The 25,554-nt window shown below is 36.5% G+C and overlaps 1 protein-coding gene across 1 annotated transcript in view; it reads left to right on the top strand.

The window, feature by feature from the left end:
- Positions 1 to 25,554, top strand: part of EEF1A2 (eukaryotic translation elongation factor 1 alpha 2) — a 117,514-nt gene that overhangs the window by 12,022 nt on the left and 79,938 nt on the right. Inside the window, exons 3-4 of the mRNA XM_053709468.1 lie at positions 17,881 to 18,060; positions 19,398 to 19,694. Coding sequence (XP_053565443.1) covers positions 17,881 to 18,060; positions 19,398 to 19,694 — 477 coding nt within the window. The remainder of the gene's footprint in view (positions 1 to 17,880; positions 18,061 to 19,397; positions 19,695 to 25,554) is intronic.

Below are 25,554 nucleotides of genomic sequence, written 5' to 3'. Positions count from 1 at the left end.
ATTAGACCTGAATTTTATGAAAAATATTGTGAGCTACAGGTAAAATTACTAATTAAGGGCCAGATTACGAGTGGTGCGCTAACTGTTGCGTGTGAGCAATATCATGTTTATCGCGGCTGCTTGTGCACATCAGAAGTAGCAATTGAATTAAACACGAATCGGGATAGCACAACCTCAGAGCTCTGGTTAACTGTTACGCTCAAATAAAAAGTGTCAATATTTCACATTCCAGTGTTCTTTACATAGGGGATATGGGTGCTCCTTTGAAGCCTATGGGAGAATATGTTAACGTGCTTGCGATATTATAAACTTTGGCTTTTTGTGTGCGTCGGGTTAGCATACAAGCCAAAACTTTTTACTTTCAACTTGTAATACAAACAGTATCTGACGCACGCAAAAAGTCGAAGTCGAGCACAGGTAGCGCTCAAACGTTAGCAATAGATAGCACTCCACTTAAATCTAGCCCTAAATGTCAAATTTCTTTCTGTTGAGGTGTATTTTAAAATACTGCTGAAAATGTATATGATTAAGGTAATCATTGTATATATAACTATGACTTTGCTTGAGAAAGGGCACTGCCTGAAATGTCGCCCATGTCTGTAAAGCTTGCACTATAGAAATAACAAAAAGTTATTTTGGAGTGCTGCAGCCTTTCTCTGGAATATATATATATATATATATATATATATATATATATATATATATATTTTTTTTTTTTTAATTTTATTATTTTATATATACAGTATATATATAAAGCTACTACCTCAAAACTACTTATTGACTTTATGTCTTTTTTGGACTTGAAAGAGATTGATTTGTGTCCCAAATCTGGACACCTTTGAAGAACATTAATGGTGAAATTGTTTTAAATTGCTTCTAAACATGGTCATGAGGTTATATTTTATGACCTTTACATTATATGCTTGAATCGAAATAAGTACATTTGCCTTAAAAACAAATTAGGAAAACATTATATAAATACTATACTCTATTAGGTATAATATATGAAGACATATATTTTGAATTGCAATTAAAGCGACAGTAAAGTCAAAATTAAAATGTCAGGATTCCGACAGAATACATTTTAAACAACTTCTGTTTTCCTATTTTCTTCATTCTCTTGATATCCTATCTCAAATGGTAGGCTCAGAAGCAGCAATGCACTAATGGTAGTTAGTTGAACATGTGGTGATCCAATGACAAGAGACATATTTTCAACATAGTAGATGAGGTTGAAAGAAGATAGAAGTCCATTGAAGGTAAACCTATACAGGGATGACCTGATTTATACTAAGAAGCTAACAAAAAAAACTTGCATTAAACAATTAGAAAGCTGACCCATTTAACACAAGCAATAAAGAATTCTGTTGTTAGTCAGTAATAGATCTAAGCCATTTTTAAATACATCTAAGGTGTTGGCATTTACTACCTCCTTAGGCACGATGTTCCTCAATTTGATTGCTCTTACAGTGAAAAAAACGTCTATGTTGCTGGAGATTAAGGGGTCGATCCGATAAAATTTGTCGCCCGCAAAAGTCGGCGACGTCAATATTTGCGCGGGTTTGGTATCCTATATACGGCGTAACCTAGAAGTTATGCGCATATATTTCTGCCGTCGCCCGTAGTTTTTTGGGCCATAGGTAGGTATACCAAACCCGCGCAGTTTGGTATCCAATATACAGCGTAAGGACTTACATGGCGAAAATGGAGAAATCTTACTCCATTTTCACCTCGCCACAAAAAGCAGCCGTAAGAAGCCTTACGCTGACTATTGGAGCCCCGTAACTCCCTAAACTGGCTGCTAAAATAAACCTAACACCTAACGCATGCGCAATGTCTATCTCCCTGTCAACCGCGATCTGCTAAAATAAACCTAACACCTAACGCATGCGCAATGTCTATCTCCCTGTCAACCGCGATCTGCTAAAATAAACCTAACACCTAACGCATGCGCAATGTCTATCTCCCTGTCAACCTCGATCCCCCGCCGCAATCCATAATAAAGTATTTAACCCCTAAACCGTCGCCATCTACATAAACTAACCCCCTACTGTGAGCCCCTAAAACCGCCACCATCTAACTGATCTATCCCCTAATGTGAACCCCTTACACCGCCCCCATCTATATTAAAATTATTAACCCCTAATTTAATCTACCTACCCCGCCGCCAGCTATATTATCTATATTAACCCTAAGTATATTATAGTTAATATAGTTATTATATTATATATATTAACTATATTAACCCTAATTATATTAGGGTTAATATAGTTAATATAGTTACTATAGTATTTATATAAACTATATTAACTCTATCTAACCCTAACACCCCTAACTAAATTCTTATTAAATAAATCTAATTCATATTATAAACTAAAATATTCTTATTTAAATCTAAATACTTACCTATAAAATAAACCCTAAGATAGCTACAATATAATTAATAATTACATTATAGCTATGTTAGGGTTTATATTTATTTTACAGGTAAATTGTTAATTATTTTAACTAGGTATAATAGCTATTAAATAGTTATTAACTATTTAATAGCTACCTAGTTAAAATAATTACCCAATTACATGTAAAATAAATCCTAACCTAAGTTACAAATACACTTACACTATCAATAAATTAAATAAACTACAAATATCTATCTAAAAATACAATTAAATAAACTAAACTAAATTACAAAAAAAAACAAATACTAAATTACAAAAAATAAAAAAAAGATTACAAGATTTTTAAGCTAATTACACCTATTCTAAGCCCCCTAATAAAATAATAAAGCCCCCCAAAATAAAAAAATTCCCTACCCTATTCTAAATTAAAAAAAGTTCAAAGCTCTTTTACCTTACCAGCCCTTAAAAGGGCCTTTTGTGGGGGCATGCCCCAAAGAAAACTGCTCTTTTGCCTGCAAAAAAAAACCCAATACCTCCCCCCAACATTACAACCCACCACCCACATACCCCTAATCTAACCCAAACCCCCCTTAAATAAACCTAACACTACCCCCCTGAAGATCTCCCTACCTTGTATTCACCCAGCCGGGCCGAACCGATCCAGGCGATGTGTTCCAGCAAGCGGCAGTGAAGTCTTCATCCATCCGGGCGATGTCTTGAAGCAAGCGGCAGAGAGTCTTCTTCCATCGGCGACGTCTTCAAGCAAATCGGCATCTTCAATCTTCTTACTTCGCTCCTCCGCCGCGGAGCATCCTTCCGGCACGACGACTTCCCAACGAATGAGGTTCCTTTAAATGACATCATCCAAGATGGCGTCCGCCGAATTCCGATTGGCTGATAGGATTCTATCAGCCAATCGGAATTAAGGTAGAAAAATCTGATTGGCTGATTGAATCAGCCAATCAGATTCAAGTTCAATCCAATTGGCTGATTGGTTCAGCCAATCGGATTGAACTTGAATCTGATTGGCTGATTCAATCAGCCAATCAGATTTTTCTACCTTAATTCCGATTGGCTGATAGAATCCTATCAGCCAATCGGAATTCGGCGGACGCCATCTTGGATGACGTCATTTAAAGGAACCTCATTCGTCGGGAAGTCGTCGTGCTGGAAGGATGCTCCGCAGCGGAGGAGCGAAGTAAGAAGATTGAAGATGCCGATTTGCTTGAAGACGTCGCCGATGGAAGAAGACTCTCTGCCGCTTGCTTCAAGACATCGCCCGGATGGATGAAGACTTCACTGCCACTTGCTGGAACACATTGCCTGGATCGGTTCGGCCCGGCTGGGTGAATACAAGGTAGGGAGATCTTCAGGGGGGTAGTGTTAGGTTTATTTAAGGGGGGTTTGGGTTAGATTAGGGGTATGTGGGTGGTGGGTTGTAATGTTGGGGGGTGGTATTGTGGGGTTTTTTGCAGGCAAAAGAGCAGTTTTCTTTGGGGCATGCCCCCACAAAAGGCCCTTTTAAGGGCTGGTAAGGTAAAAGAGCTTTGAACTTTTTTTTAATTTAGAATAGGGTAGGGATTTTTTTTATTTTGGGGGGCTTTATTATTTTATTAGGGGGCTTAGAATAGGTGTAATTAGCTTAAAAATCTTGTAATCTTTTTTTCATTTTTTGTAATTTAGTGTTTTTTTTTTTGTAATTTAGTTTAGTTTATTTAATTGTATTTTTAGATAGATATTTGTAGTTTATTTAATTTATTGATAGTGTAGGTGTATTTGTAATTTAGGTTAGGATTTATTTTACAGGTAATTGGGTAATTATTTTAACTAGGTAGCTATTAAATAGTTAATAACTATTTAATAGTTATTATACCTAGTTAAAATAATTAACAATTTACCTGTAAAATAAATATAAACCCTAACATAGCTATAATGTAATTATTAATTATATTGTAGATATCTTAGGGTTTATTTTATAGGTAAGTATTTAGATTTAAATAGGAATATTTTAATTAATAATATTAATATAAGATTTATTTTAATAAGAGTTTAGTTAGGATGTTAGAGTTAGATAGGGTTATTATACTTAATATATATATATAATATAATAACGATATTAACTATATGAACCCTAATATAATTAGGGTTAATATAGTTAATATATATAATATAATAACTATATTAACTATATTAACAGTAATATAATTAGGGTTAATATAGTTAATATAGCTGGCGGCGGTGTAGGGGGATTAGATTAGGGGTTAATACATTTATTATAGCTGGCGGCGGTGTAGGGGGATTAGATTAGGGGTTAATACATTTATTATAGGTGGCCGCGGTGTAGGGGGATGTAGATTGTAGGCAAAAGAGCAGTTTACTTTGTGACAAAGCCCCGCCAAAAGCCCTTTTAATGGCTGGCAAAAGAGCTGAATTCTTTGGGGCATACCCCGCAAAAAGCCCTTTTAAGGGCTGGCAAAAGAGCTGTTACTTTGGGGCAATGCCACGCAAAAAGCCCTTTTCAGGGCTATTTGTAGGGTTAGACTTAGGTTTAGTGGTAGGGATAGTTTAGTATTTTAGGGGTTGAATAATTTAATATAGATGGCGGCGGGGTAGGGGGATTAGATTAGGGGTTAATAATTTTAAAATAGATAGCGGCGGGGTAGGGGCTCACTTTAGGGGGTAGGTAAGGTAGATGGCGGCGGTGTTAGGGGCTCACTTTAGGGGGTTATAGATTTAATATAGCTGGCGCCGGTTTAGGGGTTAATAACTTTATTAGGTAGCGGCGGTTAAGGGGTTAATACATATTTTATTGTTAGGCTAGTGAGGGGGGATAGCGGATAGAGGGTTAGACGTGTCGGGCTATGTTAGGGAGGCGTGTTAGACGTGTCGGGCTATGTTAGGGAGGCGTGTTAGACAGTGCGGGTGATTTAGACTTTAGTCAGGTTTTGTAGGCGCCGGCAGTTTCTAACGTGCCGCAAGTCACTGGCGACGCTAGAAATTTGTACTTGCGCAGATTTCTGGACATCGCTAGTTTGTCAGACTTACGGCACGTTAGCATCTGACGGCGCCATATATGGGATAGCTCGAGTTGCGAGCTGAAACTGCGGGCGACGCGGGTTCCCTCGCTTGCGCCGCAAACTACGATCTATATCGGATCGCGCCCCTGATCTCCTTTCCTCCAGCCTTAAATTGTGACCTCTTGTCACAAAAAAGTTTCCTTGGAATAAACAGAGCTTTCACCATCTCTGTATATGGGTCTTGAATATATTTATATAAAGTAATCATATCACATCTCAAGCACCTTTTTTTCTAGCTTAAACAGACACAATTGAGCTAAACTCTCTTCATAGTTTAAATCCTCCAATCCATTTATTAGTTTTCTGACCCTTCTCTGAACTTATTCTAATTCTGCTATTTTTTTTTTAAATTGGTCCCCAGAACTGTGCTCCATGTGTGTAGCCACAAATCACCAGCTAGCTCTCAGTAGTGAATTGGTGCTCCTGAGCATACCTAGGTTTACTCCTCAACAACAGGATATGAAGAAAATGAAGCAAATTTGATAATAGATGTACACTAAAAATTTGTTTAAAATGTTATGCCCTGTCTGAATTGTTTAATTTTAACTTTGCTGTCTCTTTAAATAAAAAATATTGGGAAATGAACCTCACGACTAATAGTTTTTGTCCTAGAATAAGTTCTAGACATGGCTTACAAATACTTTAGAAATTCAGTGTATTTTTAAAATAGCAAAATAATAAGATACAATAATATTTTTTTTAAAAAGTAATACAAATAATTGTATATGAAGATCTTATCTTAATTGCCAATTACGTTACTTTATAGCTCAAAGTTATAATTTATGCTCAACACAGGTTGACAACGAGTATGCTTTTCTATATTTAGGGGGCTGCAACATGAGAATATGGGGCATAAACGTATTCATTAATGAAACCAGACTCGTGTTTTATATGCCCTATCTCTGTCGGCAGTTAGTCAGATTTGGATCATGGCTATCAGCTCCATGTTGTATTGTGCATTTCACACTGCAGAAAGATCCCTGGTGATGTCTCTGAGCAGCTGAGAGAGCGAAGGCCTCAGAGAACCGCCTCTGCCAGGTTTTAAATATAGCTTCTCTCAGCTGGCAGGCTCCATTTTCTGTGTTCATGCAGAGGGCACACTGTCCTATCAGTGCTTCACTGCTGGGAAATGGAGACCATGAGGTGGGGGCAGGAGGCTCTTCTGAATAAGAACACAGTGTCGGTATCAGACGCAGGGCATTGATGAGCACCTTTCCTTTCAGTACATAGTTACATAGAATATAAAGGACATGAGCCAGTGTCAAGTTCAATTGTTTTTTTATTTATGTTGATAAAGTTGTAGGCATTTAAATACCTTATTAAAAGAGTCTTCTGTTCCTAAAATTTGGTAATTGAAATTTGTGACAAATTTTGCTTGATAGGCATCATAATTGAAGGTGATATATTTAGCTAAAAATGCACTCATTCCCTTTTTCAAGTCGCTTGTTGATTCTGCAGTCAGTCTGCCTTGTACTCAAGAAACAAAACTTGGCTTTCCATACTTTGATCAGCCTTTATTTCACTGTAGCAATGAAATTATTTTTCTCTGATGTTAAGAATTGATCTATCCTGAGAAGAGTTTATTGTTAAGGTTAGATGAATGAAGAATTCACTTTCATGTGAATTAAAATTGTAAAGGGAAATAAAAAAAATAAAAAAAAATCTATTATATAAATTGCAATATTTAAAGGTGATGAGAGACTTTGACATTAGAAAGGGGTTCAATGAAAGTTGTTTCAATTGGTTATTTCAAATCTAATGTGATGCATGGATCACACATACATAATATTTTTTTCAGTATAGGAACATCCATTTTGTTTCTTAATACAATACATTTTAATGTCCTCTTTTCAATGCAAAATGCTTTAAAGTGACAGTCAACACCAAAAATGTTATTGTTGAAAAAGATAGATAATCCCTTTATTACCTATTCCCCAGTTTTGCATAACCAGCATGGTTATATTAATACACTTTTTACCTCTGTAAATTCCTTGTATCTATGCCTCTGCAGACTGCCCCCTTTTTCTCATTTTTTTTGACAGACATGCATTTTAGCCAATCAATGCTGATGTATAAATAACTCCATGGAAGTGAGCACAAAGTTATCTATATGACAAACATGAACTAATGCCCTTTAGGTGTGAAAAACTGTCAAAATGCACTGAGATAAGAGGCGGCCTTCAAGGGCTTAGAAATTAGCATATGAGCCTATCTAGGTTTAGCATTCAACAAAGAACACCAAGAGTACAAAGCAAATTTGATGATAAAAGTAAATTGGAAAGTTGTTTAAAATGACATTCCCTTTCTGAATCAAGTAAGTTCAATTCAGACTTTTTCTGTCCCTTTAATGTTCATTTAACAAGGGGAAATTGCATTTAACTATGTTTTTTACAATTCCTGCTGATATCGAATGACAAGTAAACTTAAATACTATGTCTGAATGGAAGGTGGGAATCACTGGGTTATTATGTCAGACTAATGTCAGACTAATCAAACTGATTTTCTGACAATGTAACATAAGTGACAGACAAGGTTAGTGCAGTAAACATACCTTTTATTAAGTTAGAAAAGCATTTGCTATTTTTACATACAATAAACCTGTTTGGATTTTCTATTGCATGTAATCAGTGTCACATCTGGGGGTTGCTAGGTAGTGTTATACAGTGAGGGAAAAAATAATTTGATCCCGTGCTGATTTTGTACGTTTGCCCTCTGACAAAGAAATGATCAGTCTATAATTTTAATGGTAGGTTTATTTGAACAGTGAGAGACAGAATAACAATAAAAAATCCATAAAAACTCATTTAAAAAAAAGTTATAAATTGATTTGCATTTTAATGAGTGAAATAAGTATTTGATCCCCTATCAATCAGCAAGATTTCTGTCTCCCAGGTGTCTTTTATACAGGTAACAAGCTGAGATTAGGAACATTCTCTTAAAGGGAGTGCTCCTAATCTCAGTTTGCTACCTGTATAAGAGACAAAAGAACAATATATACCCTTATGAGATGCAAAACTTTGGTGAAATATATCCCTATATCTCACTATTCAATATGGTAACAAACAAAGATGAAAGCTCTTTCAAAATAAATAAATAGATAGAAATATAGATGTAAAAATACTGTAAGGTGTAATAAATACAAATATATATATATATTCAATTTATTACTTAACCCCTTAATGACCGACGACGTACAGGCTACATCCTCTAAAAAAATACAGTTAATGACCAAGGACGTACCCTGTACGTCGTCGGTCTGGGAAAGCGGTGGAATCGATCCTGATCACTTCCAGCCGCTTTCCAGTTATTGCAGTGATGCCTCGATATAGAGGCATCCTGCAATAACACCCCTTGGCCATCCAATGTCCCTCTCTGCACCGGACATCGATGGCCGGTATCGTTGGTGGGTGGGAGCCAACGTGGGAGGCGGGTGGGCGGCTATCGATGGGCCCTATGACGTAGAGGGGGGCGGGATCATGGACTGGAGGGCAGGGGCGGCGCATGCACAGGGAGGGAGCGGGTGGGAACCGCTACACTGCAGCAAATTTGTTGTGAACAGTGGTAAAAAGGTGGGGAAGGCAAACTTTTTTTTTAATTATAAACTATCAGGCAGGGGAAGCTACACTACAGAAAAAAAAAAAAAAAAAAAATTTTTTTTTTGCAAACTGGGTACTGGCCTTATGGCTCCCAATAAGGCAGAGGGGTAGGGTTAGATAGCTGTTTGGGGGGGGGGGGGATCAGGGAGGTTGGGGGATAAGGGGGATCCTACACAGCAGCATATGTAAATATGCTAAAAAGAATACAAAAATTCAGATACCTTTTTATTTTAGTACTGCATAGTTGCCAACATTTCAAAAAAAATTCCAGGGACATTTTGCAGCAGAGCAAGCAAGCGGGTTACTGGAGTATTGACGACCTACTGTTCAACTGCCTTACTTATAGACTTATCCATAGTTTATTATACAGATTACAGCACCAAGCTCTTACACCTACCCAATCTCTGGAACACATTCTGGGCATATGGTTATTTTTACAACACAGCATCAAAATTAAAAAGACAAATAATATGTGAACCCATTCAATAATAATAACAATATTCCATTAGGAATTAGGAATGAATTATATTTAAATAATACACTATATCTATTTATCATCTATCTATCTGTATATATGTGTGTGTGTGTGTGTGTGTATATATATATATATCTATATATATATACACACAAACAACAAATGTTGTGCAAAAGAGATTTTCAGGGACATTTCCAGGGACAAAAAAAATCCAGGGACATACAACAAAATCCAGGGACTGTCCCTGGAAATCAGGAACTGTTGGCAACTATGGTACTGCCAGACTTTCTGCCAGTACTTAAGATGGCGGGGACAATTGTGGGGTGGGGTGGAAAGGGAGCTGTTTGGGAGGGATCAGGGGGTGTGATGTGTCAGGTGGGAGGCTGATCTCTACACGAAAGCTAAAATTAACCCTGCAACCTCCCTGCAAGCTACCTAATAAACCCCTTCACTGCTGGGCATAATACACGTGTGGTACACAGCGGCATTTAGCAGCCTTCTAATTACCAAAAAGCAACCCCAAAGCCATATATGAATATGTCTGCTATTTCTGAACAAAGGGGATCCCAGAGAAGCATTTACAACCATAATTGCACAAGCTGTTTGTAAATAATTTCAGTGAGAAACCTAAAGTTTGTGAAAAAGTGAACAATTTTTTTTATTTGATCGCATTTGGCGGTGAAATGGTGGCATGAAATATACCAAAATGGGCTTAGATCAATACTTTGGGTTGTCTACTACACTACACTAAATCTAAAATTAACCCTAGAAGCTCCCTACATGCTCCCTAATTCCTGGTTTCTCAACAGCCGGGCCGTGGCCCAGTACCGGGCCGTGATAGCCCTGCTGGTGGGCCCTGACCTTTCATGCCCCCACTGCACACTCTTACCCCACTGCACACCAGGGGCAGACTAAGACCAATCAAGGCCCCAGGAAAACTGTCTCACACTGACCCAAATGTATTCAAATTTATGCAAATGAACATGGTAGCCTCCCTGCCCTAATCCCAACAGGCCCATCAACCTCCAGAGCCAGGACCCCCAACCTTAAGGGCCAAAGAAAGGGCCCCCAACCTCCAGGGCCAGACCTCACACTCCATGGCCCTCACAGCGACAGACCCTCGGCAGGACCCCCCACACTCCAGGGCCCCCACTAAACCCACACTGAACTGCTTAGTTACTGATAGGGCAAATCCCTGCTGCTTACTATATATATATATATACACATACATATATATATATATATATATATATATATACACATACATATATATATATATACACATACATATATATATATACACATACATATATATATATACACATACATATATATATATATATACACATACATACATACACATATATATATATATATATATATATATATATATATATATATATATATATATATATATATATAATCTATCTACCGGGCCCTGGACATGTCCAGCTAAAATTTACTGGGCCTTGAGGTCACTTTGGTTGAGAACCACTGTAATTAACCCCTTCACTGCTGGGCATAATACACGTGTGGTGCACAGTGGTAATTACAAAAAAGCAACGCCAAAGCCATATATGTCTGCTATTTCTGAACAGAGGGGATCCCAGAGAAGCATTTACAACCATGTATGCCATAATTGCACAAGTTGTTTGTAAATAATTTCAGTGAGAAACCTAAAGTTTGTGAAAAAATTTGTGAAATTGTGATTTTTTATTTTGATTGCATTTGGCAGTGAAAGGGTGGCATGAAATATACCAAAATGGTCCTAGATCAATACTTTGGGATATCTTCTAAAACAAGGGATATTCAGGGATTCCTGAAAGATATCAGTGTTCCAGTGTAACTAGCGCTAATTTTGAAAAAAAGTGGTTTGCAAATAGCAAAGTGCTACTTGTATTTATTGCCCTATAACTTGGAAAAAAATCAAAGAAAATGTAAACATTGGGTATTTCTAAAGTCAGGACAATATTTAAAAACTATTTAGCATGTTTTTTTTGTGGTGGTTGTAGATGTGTAACAGAGTTTGGGGGAAAAGTTAGAAGAAATGTGTTTTTTCCATTTTTTCCTCATATTTTATAATTTTTTTTATAGTAAATTATAAGATATGATGAAAATAATGGTATCTTTTGAAAGTCCATTTAATGGCAAGAAAAACGGTATATAATATGTGTGGGTACAGTAAATGAGTAAGAGGAAAATTACAGCTAAACACAAACACCGCAAAAATGTAAAAATAGCCTTGGTCCCAAACGGACAGAAAATGGAAAAGTGCTGTGGTCATTAAGGGGTTAATAAAAACAGTTAAAATACAATATATAAAAAAACAATATATAAAGCACCGGTGGTTAAAACAATTATATGTTAAAATTATCAACAGATATAAATCCTTGGCTCATGAATCTGCTGTACCCAAATTCTAAAAACAGTAGCTTCTAAAAAACATTAGGCCATTACTGTAGAGCTTCCAGTCATTAAAGGTATCAACAGTCATGTATATTTAAAGGAGCTAATTTTTATATGCCCTTTACTCTACCCAGGGCCAGGGCCGCCACTAGAAATTTTGGGGCCCCTGACTTAACCATTGTTCAGGCTCCCCCTCCATTGACATGTGCAATTTTTGACCAAGTGACTAAAACGTATATACACTTTATTCTTAAGTGTTTATTTAAACTTAGAATATTGTAAAGGTAGTAACATACACTGAAACACACACACTCACACATAAAGATTCACATATAGGTACTCTAGCAGACACGCAAAGAAACACACTCAGACACAGACACCCAAACAGACACTCAGCACTTGTTTACATTGAGGTAAACTACAGTTTTGTAAAAAAAAGGAGATTTAGAAAACAAAATATGGAGTTCTGATTATCTTTTTGTAAAGGAAGATGCCAACTAAATTATGACAACAGCATGCAGTGGCTGAAAGGAAGGGCCCTGAACGGCCTAAACAATAATTTAAAGGTTAAATGGTATATTGGTGACTTCCAGAAAGGTCTCATTACAGGGAGTGCAGAATTATTAGGCAAGTTGTATTTTTGAGGATTAATTTTATTATTGAACAACAACCATGTTCTCAATGAACCCAAAAAAACTCATTAATATCAAAGCTGAATAGTTTTGGAAGTAGTTTTTAGTTTGTTTTTAGTTATAGCTATTTTAGGGGGATATCTGTGTGTGCAGGTGACTATTAATGTGCATAATTATTAGGCAACTTAACAAAAAACAAATATATACCCATTTCAATTATTTATTTTTACCAGTGAAACCAATATAACATCTCAACTTTCACAAATATACATTTCTGACATTCAAAAACAAAACAAAAACAAATCAGTGACCAATATAGCCACCTTTCTTTGCAAGGACACTCAAAAGCCTGCCATCCATGGATTCTGTCAGTGTTTTGATCTGTTCACCATCAACATTGTGTGCAGCAGCAACCACAGCCTCCCAGACACTGTTCAGAGAGGTGTACTGTTTTCCCTCCTTGTAAATCTCACATTTGATGATGGACCACAGGTTCTCAATGGGGTTCAGATCAGGTGAACAAGGAGGCCATGTCATTAGATTTTCTTCTTTTATACCCTTTCTTGCCAGCCACGCTGTGGAGTACTTGGACGCGTGTGATGGAGCATTGTCCTGCATGAAAATCATGTTTTTCTTGAAGGATGCAGACTTCTTCCTGTACCACTGATTGAAGAAGGTGTCTTCCAGAAACTGGCAGTAGGACTGGGAGTTGAGCTTGACTCCATCCTCAACCCGAAAAGGCCCCACAAGCTCATCTTTGATGATACCAGCCCAAACCAGTACTCCACCTCCACCTTGCTGGCGTCTGAGTCGGACTGGAGCTCTCTGCCCTTTACCAATCCAGCCACGGGCCCATCCATCTGGCCCATCAAGACTCACTCTCATTTCATCAGTCCATAAAACCTTAGAAAAATCAGTCTTGAGATATTTCTTGGCCCAGTCTTGACGTTTCAGCTTGTGTGTCTTGTTCAGTGGTGGTCATCTTTCAGCCTTTCTTACCTTGGCCATGTCTCTGAGTATTGCACACCTTGTGCTTTTGGGCACTCCAGTGATGTTGCAGCTCTGAAATATGGCCAAACTGGTGGCAAGTGGCATCTTGGCAGCTGCACGCTTGACTTTTCTCAGTTCATGGGCAGTTATTTTGCGCCTTGGTTTTTCCACACGCTTCTTGCGACCCTGTTGACTATTTTGAATGAAACGCTTGATTGTTCGATGATCACGCTTCAGAAGCTTTGCAATTTTAAGAGTGCTGCATCCCTCTGCAAGATATCTCACTATTTTTGACTTTTCTGAGCCTGTCAAGTCCTTCTTTTGACCCATTTTGCCAAAGGAAAGGAAGTTGCCTAATAATTATGCACACCTGATATAGGGTGTTGATGTCATTAGACCACACCCCTTCTCATTACAGAGATGCACATCACCTAATATGCTTAATTGGTAGTAGGCTTTCGAGCCTATACAGCTTGGAGTAAGACAACATGCATAAAGAGGATGATGTGGTCAAAATACTCATTTGCCTAATAATTCTTTACTCCCTGTAGTCTCAAAGTCTGTAGAAAGATGTGAATAATCAGTATTAAGCTCAAAATGTCCTAAAAAGGAACAGATAATGGACACACACACATACACACACAAACTCAAACTTGCACATACACCCAAGGAAACACAGACAGAGACAGCCTCAGAAAACACAAAAAGACATACACACCCTCACTGAGACATCCACAGAAAACACACAAAGACATACACACACAAAGAGACAACCACATAAAACACAGAAAGACATACATACACACACCCTCACTGAGACATCCACAGAAAATACAAAAAGACATACACACACCCTCACAGAGACACCCACAGAAAACACACTCCCTCACAGAGACATCCACAGAAAGCACAGACATACATACATATACACACACACACACACACACACCCTCACAGAGACATCCACAGGAAACACAGACATACACACCCACCCTCACAAAGACATCCAGAGAAAATACACAAAGACAAACATAAACACACCCTCACAGAGACACCCATAGAAAAAGCTCAAAGACATATGCACACACCCTCACAGACATCCACAGAAAATGCACAAAGACATACACACCCACCCTCACAGAAAGACCCACAGAAAAAAAATACATACACACTCATAGAGACACAAACCAAAGCACAAAGACATAAACACAGACACCCACAGAAACACTCACAGGAGGAAACATGTATGCACCTTGCATCCCCTAAATCAACAGTGTGTGACATGCATGATAAAACAATTGCAGAAATTAAGAGATCACTTCATAAAGAATCATGTTTGTAAATGTGCAAACAAAAATAATTCTGTGAATTCAAAATTGTACATTAATGATTTGGGTAGATGGCTAGATGAAGAAAAGTACTTTTAAAAAGGTTGACATATGTTTGTTTGATTTTTCCCCATTTTCCCCAACCAAGACAGAGCACCACTTCAAATATAGTGTACAAATGTTCCCTTGGTGGAACCATAAGCTGTGGTACTCATACTATTAGATCTGGTTAAATGCAGGATTTAGGCTTGTTGGTATGCATTTCAAAATTAAGTCAGCTGTAGTGTAAACTGAACAGTTTTAAATTAACCTGTCTCATTTCAAACACTGAGCAATCTTAGTCTGAGAGTATAACATGTTATGCAGATGTAAAAATCTTAGATAAAATGCCTCCTTGCATCTGGAAAGTCCTTGCATAAATGGGCAGTAAACTGGAATGTAATATATATTTTTATATATATATATCTATAATTTAAAAATGCATATCTGGCAAAAGGGCACCTACCATTTGTGTATTGAGGAGGAAACATTTCTGCATGGTTTTAAATATAGAATTTCTACAGCATTGTCAAATAATCATAAATACACTGCTGCTAAAAAAAAATGTGTTTTTATGGACCCCTGGCCCCACCATACAACTACTACCACACTGAAGTTACAATCCGAAATTGCACAAAGAAATAAAAAACATTTGCTAAGTAAGTCCTACCTCCTCTGCAAATGAAAGTGATCTGCCGACTCAAGCACACACTGTACAAAGTGCCACACTGTGCATAGTGGTTTAGTGCACACTCAGAAATCCTCTCAAATGCTAATACTTTACTCCTTGTAATAACATTTCCCATGCTCAGTTAGCACTCTGCTGTAGTACCCACTGGTGGCTGCCAAAATTTAATTATTTTTTTTTTAGTTCTTGCCTCATGGGGCCCCCCTGGCCCATTGAGCCCCTGACAGGAGTCACCCCTGTCACCCCTTGATAGCGGCCCTGCCCAGGGCAAGGGGAGCGCTAAGTAGTAATAAGAAAATAAGACTATACCCCCCTCAACCTCAACATGTAGACTTCTGGTCACCTCAGTTTCAGACAGGGCCTAAAGCAGGGGTGCCCATACTTTAGTGAGATGGGTTGTACTTTTTGGGACGTTTTTCAATGTGATCTACTTATGTATTTGCAAAAAGGAGCGAGTACATAAAACTTTACTTTGTTGAACACAAGGACTAATATATTGCTGCAGAATCTGCTGGCTCTCTCTACAAATAAATAATAATAATTGTGCGATAATCCATTATTTATTGAAGCCACTATGGTAAAAACACATTTTTTTTCAGCTTGAGACAATATTACCACTATTGGCTAAGAGAGAAAGGGAAGTTGCACAACAGTTTTGTGATCAACTGGTCAGCACTTGGAGATCTACTGATAGATCCTGATTTACCTTTTGAGAAAACATGACCCAAAGAATAGGCAGTAGACTATTTTATTAAACATAACGAGCCAGATTACAAGTGGAGCACTATTGATAGCACAGAGTGTTATATCAGTATTGCGGGCCCACTCAAAGAAGAGTGCTTAATATTATATTACAAGTGAATGGTTGAAAAGAATTGCCATAGAATGTTCAACACAACTGACTAATAATTTAGTGCACCATACACTTGGACTCCACCATAACAGTGCTAAACAGCTTAGTGTGACTGGAGACCTGAAGAGAAGTTAAATCCGTGTATAAATTTATGTTTGATGATTATTTCATTAATGCTTCAAAAGTGCAAGTCTACGCACTAGGATACTAATACTCAAAGGTGTAGGGTATTTAAAGGCTTATGAAGAGATACTGTCAAAAGGAAAATCAGACAAAACATTCAATGAAATACATACTAACTATAATATGGGGTAAATTTATTAAACTGCATTTACTGTTTTGAGACTATGAAGAAAATGCTTTTGTGAGAGAACCTGCAGCCACACATTTAAGAAACTGCTTCTTTTGCTTCTCCACTACCTTAGACGTAGCAAAATTAATCACCCCAACATTCACTAGGGTGGGGTGATTGACGTGAAGTGGGTGGCATTGAACAAGAAAGTTATTTTGCAATTCTTAATTTCACTACTTAATACAGCATCGCGGGAAGAGATTGCGGAGAGACAGGTTCCCTACTTGCAAACCTGTCCACCTGCAATCATGATAAAGTTTGTCATACATATATATATATATATATATATATATATATATATATATATATATATATATATATATATATATATACTTTAAAATAGTACAATAAGGGTTTTAATCACCTTCTGTATATATATATATATATATGTCAATATATATATATATATACTGTATATTATTATTTTTTCCGTATAAAAGTATTTTTTTTAATAAATGAGAATTACAAAACATGAAGCATAATTTGAATATGGAGAAAAACAGGGTCACATCTAAATAGTAAAATAGCTTGTTTACAGACACATAGAATAAACGAACAGAGCAATAAAACAATAATCACCAACAGTTCTCCATATAAGAATATATGGAATATGGAATAAAGGTATCCTTTAAATCGGAACATGAAAGAAATTAGATATTTTCTGCTTTCCATTTGCCATAAAAAAACATTATTTCTGTGTTTCTAATATTTATGTTCTTTTTATAAAATCAGAGTATATATATGAGTAACTTAGTGTATATATTAGCTAAGATTATATATTGTGAACATCCTTAATACTACTGTAGTTTCACTAATGTACCTGTAATGAAGATATTCTTGATTTAAATGTCCTTTTGAATTTTTATGGATTTGTTGCCAAATACAGTGGCACCCTTAGCCAATAACAGCGTATTCAGTCTCATTACTGTTTGTAATCTTGTTCAAAACTATTCCTAGAAGGAGCAGAATATGTACTTATATGTGTGAGACAGGCCACAACACTTGTTATGTTTTTACACATTAATATTTGTTGTTTTTTTGACAGATGGGAAAAGGCTCTTTTAAGTATGCCTGGGTCCTTGACAAGCTGAAGGCCGAGAGGGAGCGTGGGATCACCATTGATATCTCTCTGTGGAAGTTCGAGACAACAAAATATTATATAACTATTATTGATGCTCCAGGACATCGGGACTTCATTAAGAACATGATTACTGGTACCTCACAGGTGAGTGGCTACTCTAGCCAGTTAGTCATGCGTATCCCATGTGAACATTCACAAGGACTGTAACTGACCCACATAGATTATACTCAGTAGTTAAATATGGGGTTATCTAAACTTTTCAAATATAATTGTTTTTCAAATGATCTGCGAACCAATAACAAGATTTATTCAAAACAGAAATATATAAATTTGTGTGAACAGACTTCAAATGAGCAATTCAAATAAGTGTAATAATAATACATGTAAAAAAAAAACATAATTAGTTAAATAGTTTTGAAGCTCTTTAACCTGTTGATTTCCAAAGATGTCTGAAATGCATAATGGTTACAAGAAATTAAAGGGACATGAAACCCATAGTTTTTCTTTCATGATTCAGATAGATAATACAATTTCAAAAAAAGTTTCCCGTTTACTTCTTTTATTAAATTTACTTCATTCTGATGTTATTCTTTGTTGAAGAGAAATCTAGATAGATAGCATGCACATGTCTGTGGCACTACAATAATAAAAATACAATAGTGCTGCCATCTAGTGCTCTTGCTAATGTATAACATTGTTTGCCATATAGTGCTGCCATCTAGTGCTCTTGCTAATGTATAACATTGTTTGCCATATAGTGCTGCCATCTAGTGCTCTTGCTAATGTATAACATTGTTTGCCATATAGTGCTGCCATCTAGTGCTCTTGCTAATGTATAACATTGTTTCCCATATAGTGCTGCCATCTAGTGCTCTTGCTAATGTATAACATTGTTTGCCATATAGTGCTGCCATCTAGTGCTCTTGCTAATGTATAACATTGTTTGCCATATAGTGCTGCCATCTAGTGCTCTTGCTAATGTATAACATTGTTTCCCATATAGTGCTGCAGACACGTGCACACTCCTGAACTTACCTTCCTGCTTTTTAACAAAGGATAACAAGTAAACAAAGAAACTTTGATAATAGAAATATATTGAAAAGGTGTTTTAAATGATGTGCTCTATCTGAATCATGAAATAAAAATGTGGGGATTTATATCCCTATAAAAACATTTTTAGCTAAAACTGGCTGGATTTTAAACCTTCAGTATTAGATCTATGAAAAACTAAATTGCACAGCACAGCCATCATTTTAACAAGGTCACAATCAATTTTGTTTCAAAGTGTGATATAGATGATGTATTTATTGTGAAGCGGTGTTTCCGTTCTTGTGCCAGTGAGTGTTTTGTGGCGACAGATAAAACACGCCGGTAATTTTTATGGTTTGGTATTTTCTACACCAGCAATTCATCATGTTGATGTAATGAGAACCTCTTCTATTGAAGTTTTATGATCAAGTTTTTGTGTCTTCTTTCTCTAGGCAGATTGTGCTGTTCTGATAGTGGCAGCGGGTGTGGGTGAGTTTGAAGCTGGAATCTCTAAGAATGGGCAGACCCGTGAGCATGCCCTACTGGCCTATACCCTGGGGGTGAAACAGCTAATTGTTGGCATTAACAAAATGGACTCAACTGAACCACCTTATAGTGAGAAACGTTATGATGAGATAGTCAAGGAAGTCAGTGCCTACATTAAAAAGATTGGATACAATCCTGCTACTGTGCCATTTGTACCCATCTCTGGCTGGCATGGAGACAACATGTTGGAACCCTCTCCCAATGTAAGTGACTAATTTGTAGAATCAGTAGAGAAACCCTGTCTTAATACTTTAGGCAACAACATACACTTTATGTTACAACACCTTTGGGCTATAGAACACACCTAATGCTTTTATTGATACTTTGTCAGTCTAAGAGTATATATACAATACAATCTTCTGCTATAATCCTAACTGATTTATATAATTAAGAGTTTTGTAAAAAATAATTCAAGAATAACTGTTTTATTCTATTAAATCACCCCCCCAAATTTTTTTTTTTTTTGAGAGTGAAACCTAATCTGTAAAGTGCATTTCAACAATGTGATAGATTTGTTGGGATAGTTTATGGTAAAGGAAGGGAAGATTAAGAGACATCCTATATTATAAAAGGCCAGGTATGTTTGTCCGGTGCAGTCATGCGCAGTAGAGACTGCAGCGCGAGACAAACATTCTTGGCCATAAGAAAGGATCAGTCAGTGACTGCGCACAAGACTTCAAAAGGCTGTGAGGATTAGACAGCAGAAGGGGCGGGGGAGGAGGGGGTGGGAGGGGGCGTTGGGGGCGGGCAGGAGCGGGCATGTGGTGGTGGGGCAATAGGTGGTTGGGAGTGGGTGCAGGCGGGGGAGGGGGCGGGAGCATGTGGAACTGCTGCACTGCAGAAAAAAAGAAATGTTGAGAGTGGCAGGGAAGAAGGGAGAGGGGATCCAAGTGGGTGGCAATTTTGGCCCGTGCACACAGGCTTTAGGACTACTACATATTTTGTTATTGTTACTAATAATTATTAGCTTATACTTTTATAGTGAATGCCCTTTTGAAGACTAATTAAGATATTTTTTGTGATTTACAGTGTTTAAAGGGACAGGGAACCCCAAAAATGTCCTTCATAATTTGGATAGATTATACAATTTTAAGCAACTTTCAAATTGACGTTTATTGTGAAATATGCTTCATTGTCCTGTTTTCCTTTGCAGAAGGAACAACATTTCACTACCGGCAGCTAGATGGACATGTCTAGTTAGCTAATCACAAGAGACAAATGTGTGCAGGGACCAATCACCAGTTAGCTCTCACCAGTAGGATATGTGCGTATTCATTTTCAAAAATAGATAGCAAGAGAACAAAACACAGTTGAAAATAGAAGTGATTTTAAAAGTGTCTTAAAATTGCAAACATCTTATTCTTGCAACTTTAATTTTGTCCTTCCTATCCATGTAATGTCTTTAAGAGATTACCTGGAGATACATAAAAATGAGACACTGCCTAAAAATGTTGTAATCATATGAGTCCATCCTTTCTTGTTTTGTGTAAATTACTAAGTAGCTTTTATTTCAAAATAATTATATCCCAAATTATATATATACCCAAATTAAGAGGTATAATTAATTCAATTGGAAAATCTTAATAGACAATGTAGTTAAAATATAGTTAGATGTGAAGTTACACTGAGATCTATGTCTGTTCTTAGAATTCCACCAATTATTTATTTCACTCGCTAAGGTCATACTTATATGTTAATCACTGATATAAGCTGTATTTTAGAATGGTTTACTAAATAGAGCTTCTGAATGAGATTTGTTTATTTCTATATGCAAGAGAAGACTTTGTGTATTATGGGTACCAAAGGAAAATATATCTCCCCATTATAACTTTAAAACTTTTTTATGTACAGAATTTAAATGTCTTACTTGGAATACAGGGAGTTTGTCCTAAACTCATTGCTCAGTGTATCTTTATAGCAAATATTTAAATGAAGGTCTGTTGGAACCATTATCATATATGTGGCTTTGATTTCTACACTTCTAGAAATGTGTTCCTGACACATCAGTATGACCCAGGCAAGCTCAGGACATTCCGCAGTCATCAGATCCTATAAACCCTGTTATAAAAAGACAGAGGCTGCATGCCAGCCAGGCAGGCAGGTACTAGAAAGATGAACACTAGCCAGCCAAACATGGCCTTAAATACACGCTCCTATGACTAGAAATGTTGTGTTAATGATAAGGGACTATGGGTTTGGACTCTGATTCCAAACGCATTATGCCAAGACATAATATCCAGACCAATTAGATGTCTGATGCAACAAAATGGGGAATAAGTACTTGCTATGCCTAGAACCTCACAATAGTCTTTGCAGATCAGTACTGTGAAATTTAAATGGTTTGCACTTTTATTAAAGGGACACTGAACCCAAATTTTTTCTTTTGTAATTTTAAGCAACTTTCTAATTTACTCCTATTTTCAATTTTTCTTCGTTCTCTTGCTATCATTATTTGAAAAAGAATGCATCTAAGCTTTTTTTTGGTTTCAGTACTCTGGACAGCACTTTTTTATTGGTGGATGAATTTATCCACCAATCGGCAAGGACAACCCAGGTTGTTCACCAAAAATGGGCCGGCATCTAAACTTACATTCTTGCATTTCAAATAAAGATACCAAGAGAATGAAGAAAATTTGATAATAGGAGTAAATTAGAAAGTTGCTTAAAAGTTCATGCTCAATCTGAATCACGAAAGAAAAATTGTGGTTACAGTGTCCCTTTAAGACTTTTTCTACTTATTACTTTAGTATTATGCAAACTACACTAGTCATAGGAATGATATAATCATACTTGTTTTCTGCAACATTATATCAGATACTTATTCTTTCTCTTTTAAATGCAGTAAGTAATGACCATAGTTATATTCCTATAATCTGGAGAGAACCTTGTGGTATTCTCTTTGTTCTGTATTCTGTTATTCTGCTCCATCATGGACCTACCTATTTGTTTCGTTGCTGTTACATTTTCATGTTTATTTACATAATCATCTTGTGTTCTCATTTGCTTTTGCCAGGTAAAACTTCATTTTGCTTCCTTTTTTTTCCTGTCCTATTCCTCCTATTTCCTTTAATTATCTACTAAATTTGACCTCCTAGTTTCTGTTCTTCTTTGACACCTTTCCTCACTCCAGCTAGTTTTTTTTTTATAAACTGTTTACCTCTACTGGTGGTTTATCCAAACATAAAAACAAAAAGTAATTCTATTTAAACACAGAAACATTAAACTATTTAAGCACAAGAACTTTTCAACAAAGGATACCAGAAGAACAAAGCAAATGTAATTACAGAAGTAATTTGGAAAGTTGTTTAAAATTACATGCTCTATCTGAATTATGAAAGTAAAATGTTGACCTTATTGTCCCTTTAATTTTCCGGTTATATCTCTTTTCACAATACTTGACTTTCTTTTTGTTTTCCTGAAACACAGGGATTGGTACAGCGCCAAAAAGGCCAAGGGACAAATATACAAAACTGCCGATACGTTTAAAATGAGGATTTATTACAATCAGATAAAACAATACACGTCATAAATTGTAAAATAGGATAAAACCAAAATGGTGTAAGGCAAAGATTGCCGAGCAAGTCTTTAAGAAAGGCAATAGAAAATGTTAAAACCATAGGATTGCTAGCAACATTAAAAGAATATTAAAAAACACTTGATGTTCATATAATTATAATTAGCGTAGAAATCTGAGGTGCGTAAATAAGGGGCAATTGGCTGTCTAAGAATTGAGTCAGTTATGGATCCATATTTGCGTGTGTACTGTGGTGAATTGTGGGTGGTGCGTGCAACAATTGAAGAGTATCCCTATTCCAGAGTAAACCTGGGTGTGGATGCTTGAAAGCTCCCAGAGGACAAATACAATGTGGTTAATTACAACACAGTCAAAATGATAACAAGTGGAATGCAACACAGTGGTGCAGATGATAAAACTGGATATAAAATCAACAAAAAAGTGCACATAAAATAATGTCAAAAGAAAACTAGGACTCCGACACAAAAACAGAAGGAATCCAAGTCCAAAAGAATGGTGAGGTATCCTAAAGAAACAGATGAGGTAGCGCTTAAAGTCAAATATAAAGTCAATGAAAAATAAAAAACCAAAAAATTGGTGTTCAACAAAGGAGGCTGGAGAACAAAGTGGGTGCAAAAATCGGTGCGAAAAAATCAGAAAAAGACAAGTATAAAAGGTTAAACCATTTGTAATCCAAATATGGCCAATAGGTGATCCAGATATATCACAGTGGTGGAAAAAATCAAAGTCTAACCACAACTAAGCAAAGTGGAAAAATAGAAAAAAGTTGAAAAAATATATAGTGTCAAACAATAAGATGAAGGTAGAAGAATATATGTATTGGGTGAGACAAGGTAAATTCCAGGGATCCCAATGAACTTTAGGCAATCAACGGCTCAATATTGTCGTCCCCAGTAGATTCCTGTAACCCAAAATAACAACATAGCGTAATACAGTAAAAAATATAGGTAATCGGGTTGAAAAGATGCTTACCAAAGGGTCTACGCGTTTCGGTCCTCAAAAGACCTTTTTCAAGACTGATCCAGTGGTAAGCAAAGCATCTTTAAATAGGGGTTTGCTGGAGTACCCGGATGTGGCTTACAAAACATTCCACTTCCGGTTCCGCTTGGCATTTGTAAAAAAGTAACTTTAATTGTCAAATGTAGAGTTTATTTGTGGACATATTTGATGTCATATAGGGGGTAATTGCAGTGAACGTGCTCATGGCAATACTACTGTTTATATTTAGATGTATCAAAAAGTAGGAAACGTAAGTCGTGACTTCATTTCCGGTTTACGGATCAGATTAGCTTACCTCTATATCCTCATTTGACATTCAGTGCATCTAAGTAGAAACAGATGTTGCAATATGCAAACCAATTAGCGGCGATCATTTCAGACCCTCTGCCTTTGGGTATTTTCCATGAGAAACAAAATTGGCAGTTAGAGATGTTATATGTATCTCTTATATATGTTTTACAACACTTATGATAATCAAAAAATGACTAAAAATAAAAATAAAATATAATAGAGAGCATGGTCGCTATTTGGACCGCCTCTATATATTCGAAGTTCTGAGGTCCCTGTTTTAGACTCAAGGGATCTTGATATGTATTCATAAGTGTGTATAATATATGACATTATCATAACATCATGACCCATTTCTTATTAAACAGGGTATATTTAACAATCTTTATCATGGTCAAATCACAGTTCCTTTTGTTATCCACGTTTTTTTTGGGGTATCGTGAACTAGTACCAGGCAGTGGTATTGCTATAGTCTCTGTGTGGTATGGAGACCGATAGATAGGTAGTGCCTATGATCAGATTGCTTGAGTTGGTAGCATTAGGGAAATGTTTTTCACTACAAGACAAAATCTATTGGATGTGATATCGTATTAATTTGAAAGATAGCAGACAGGGTTGGCAATATTAATGTGGGTACTCCTCAAATATATATTATTTTTAATGTTTGGTTAACTATAGGTATATCTTAGCCCTTTTGGACTTTTTGTTACGATAAATTATCAATCAAGAGGCAATTTCTTAGAAAAATAGGAGTGGACTAGACTTTTAAGGTCAAAATTGGATTTATCCTATACTTAGTTGTTACTTGAATGAGAGGTTGGTTGATTGGCATTTGGAAGTTGAGCATGATATCAGATGTCACCTGCATATAAGGAAACTGGTGAATGTATATGATCAGGGATTGATGAACCTATTGAATATGCATTGGACCCGACAAGGCTATTTGTGTAAATAGCATTTATGTAAAAGGTGTTCTATTATATGATCGTAAGGTATTATACCATATGTCCTTTTGTATCTAAGAGTGCGTGTAGTAATTCTTTTAATTGAGAAAGGATTTCTATTAGTCTTTATTTCTAACTGACTATCTAAGATTCAGATAGGTTTCAATTAGATTTTTTCATGTGTGGGGGAAGGAAGCTAGTAAGACCTAACAGTTAATTTGAGTCATAAATGGGCATAGGAGTGGGTTCTCGTTACTAGTTGAAGAGGTGGGCCAGGTCCTCTCTATTGTTTAGACC

The sequence above is a fragment of the Bombina bombina genome, chromosome 1 (assembly GCF_027579735.1).
Source record: "Bombina bombina isolate aBomBom1 chromosome 1, aBomBom1.pri, whole genome shotgun sequence".
Lineage (NCBI taxonomy): Eukaryota > Metazoa > Chordata > Amphibia > Anura > Bombinatoridae > Bombina > Bombina bombina.
Note: the sequence above shows the minus strand (reverse complement) of the source record. Positions and strands in the feature narration are given on the sequence as shown.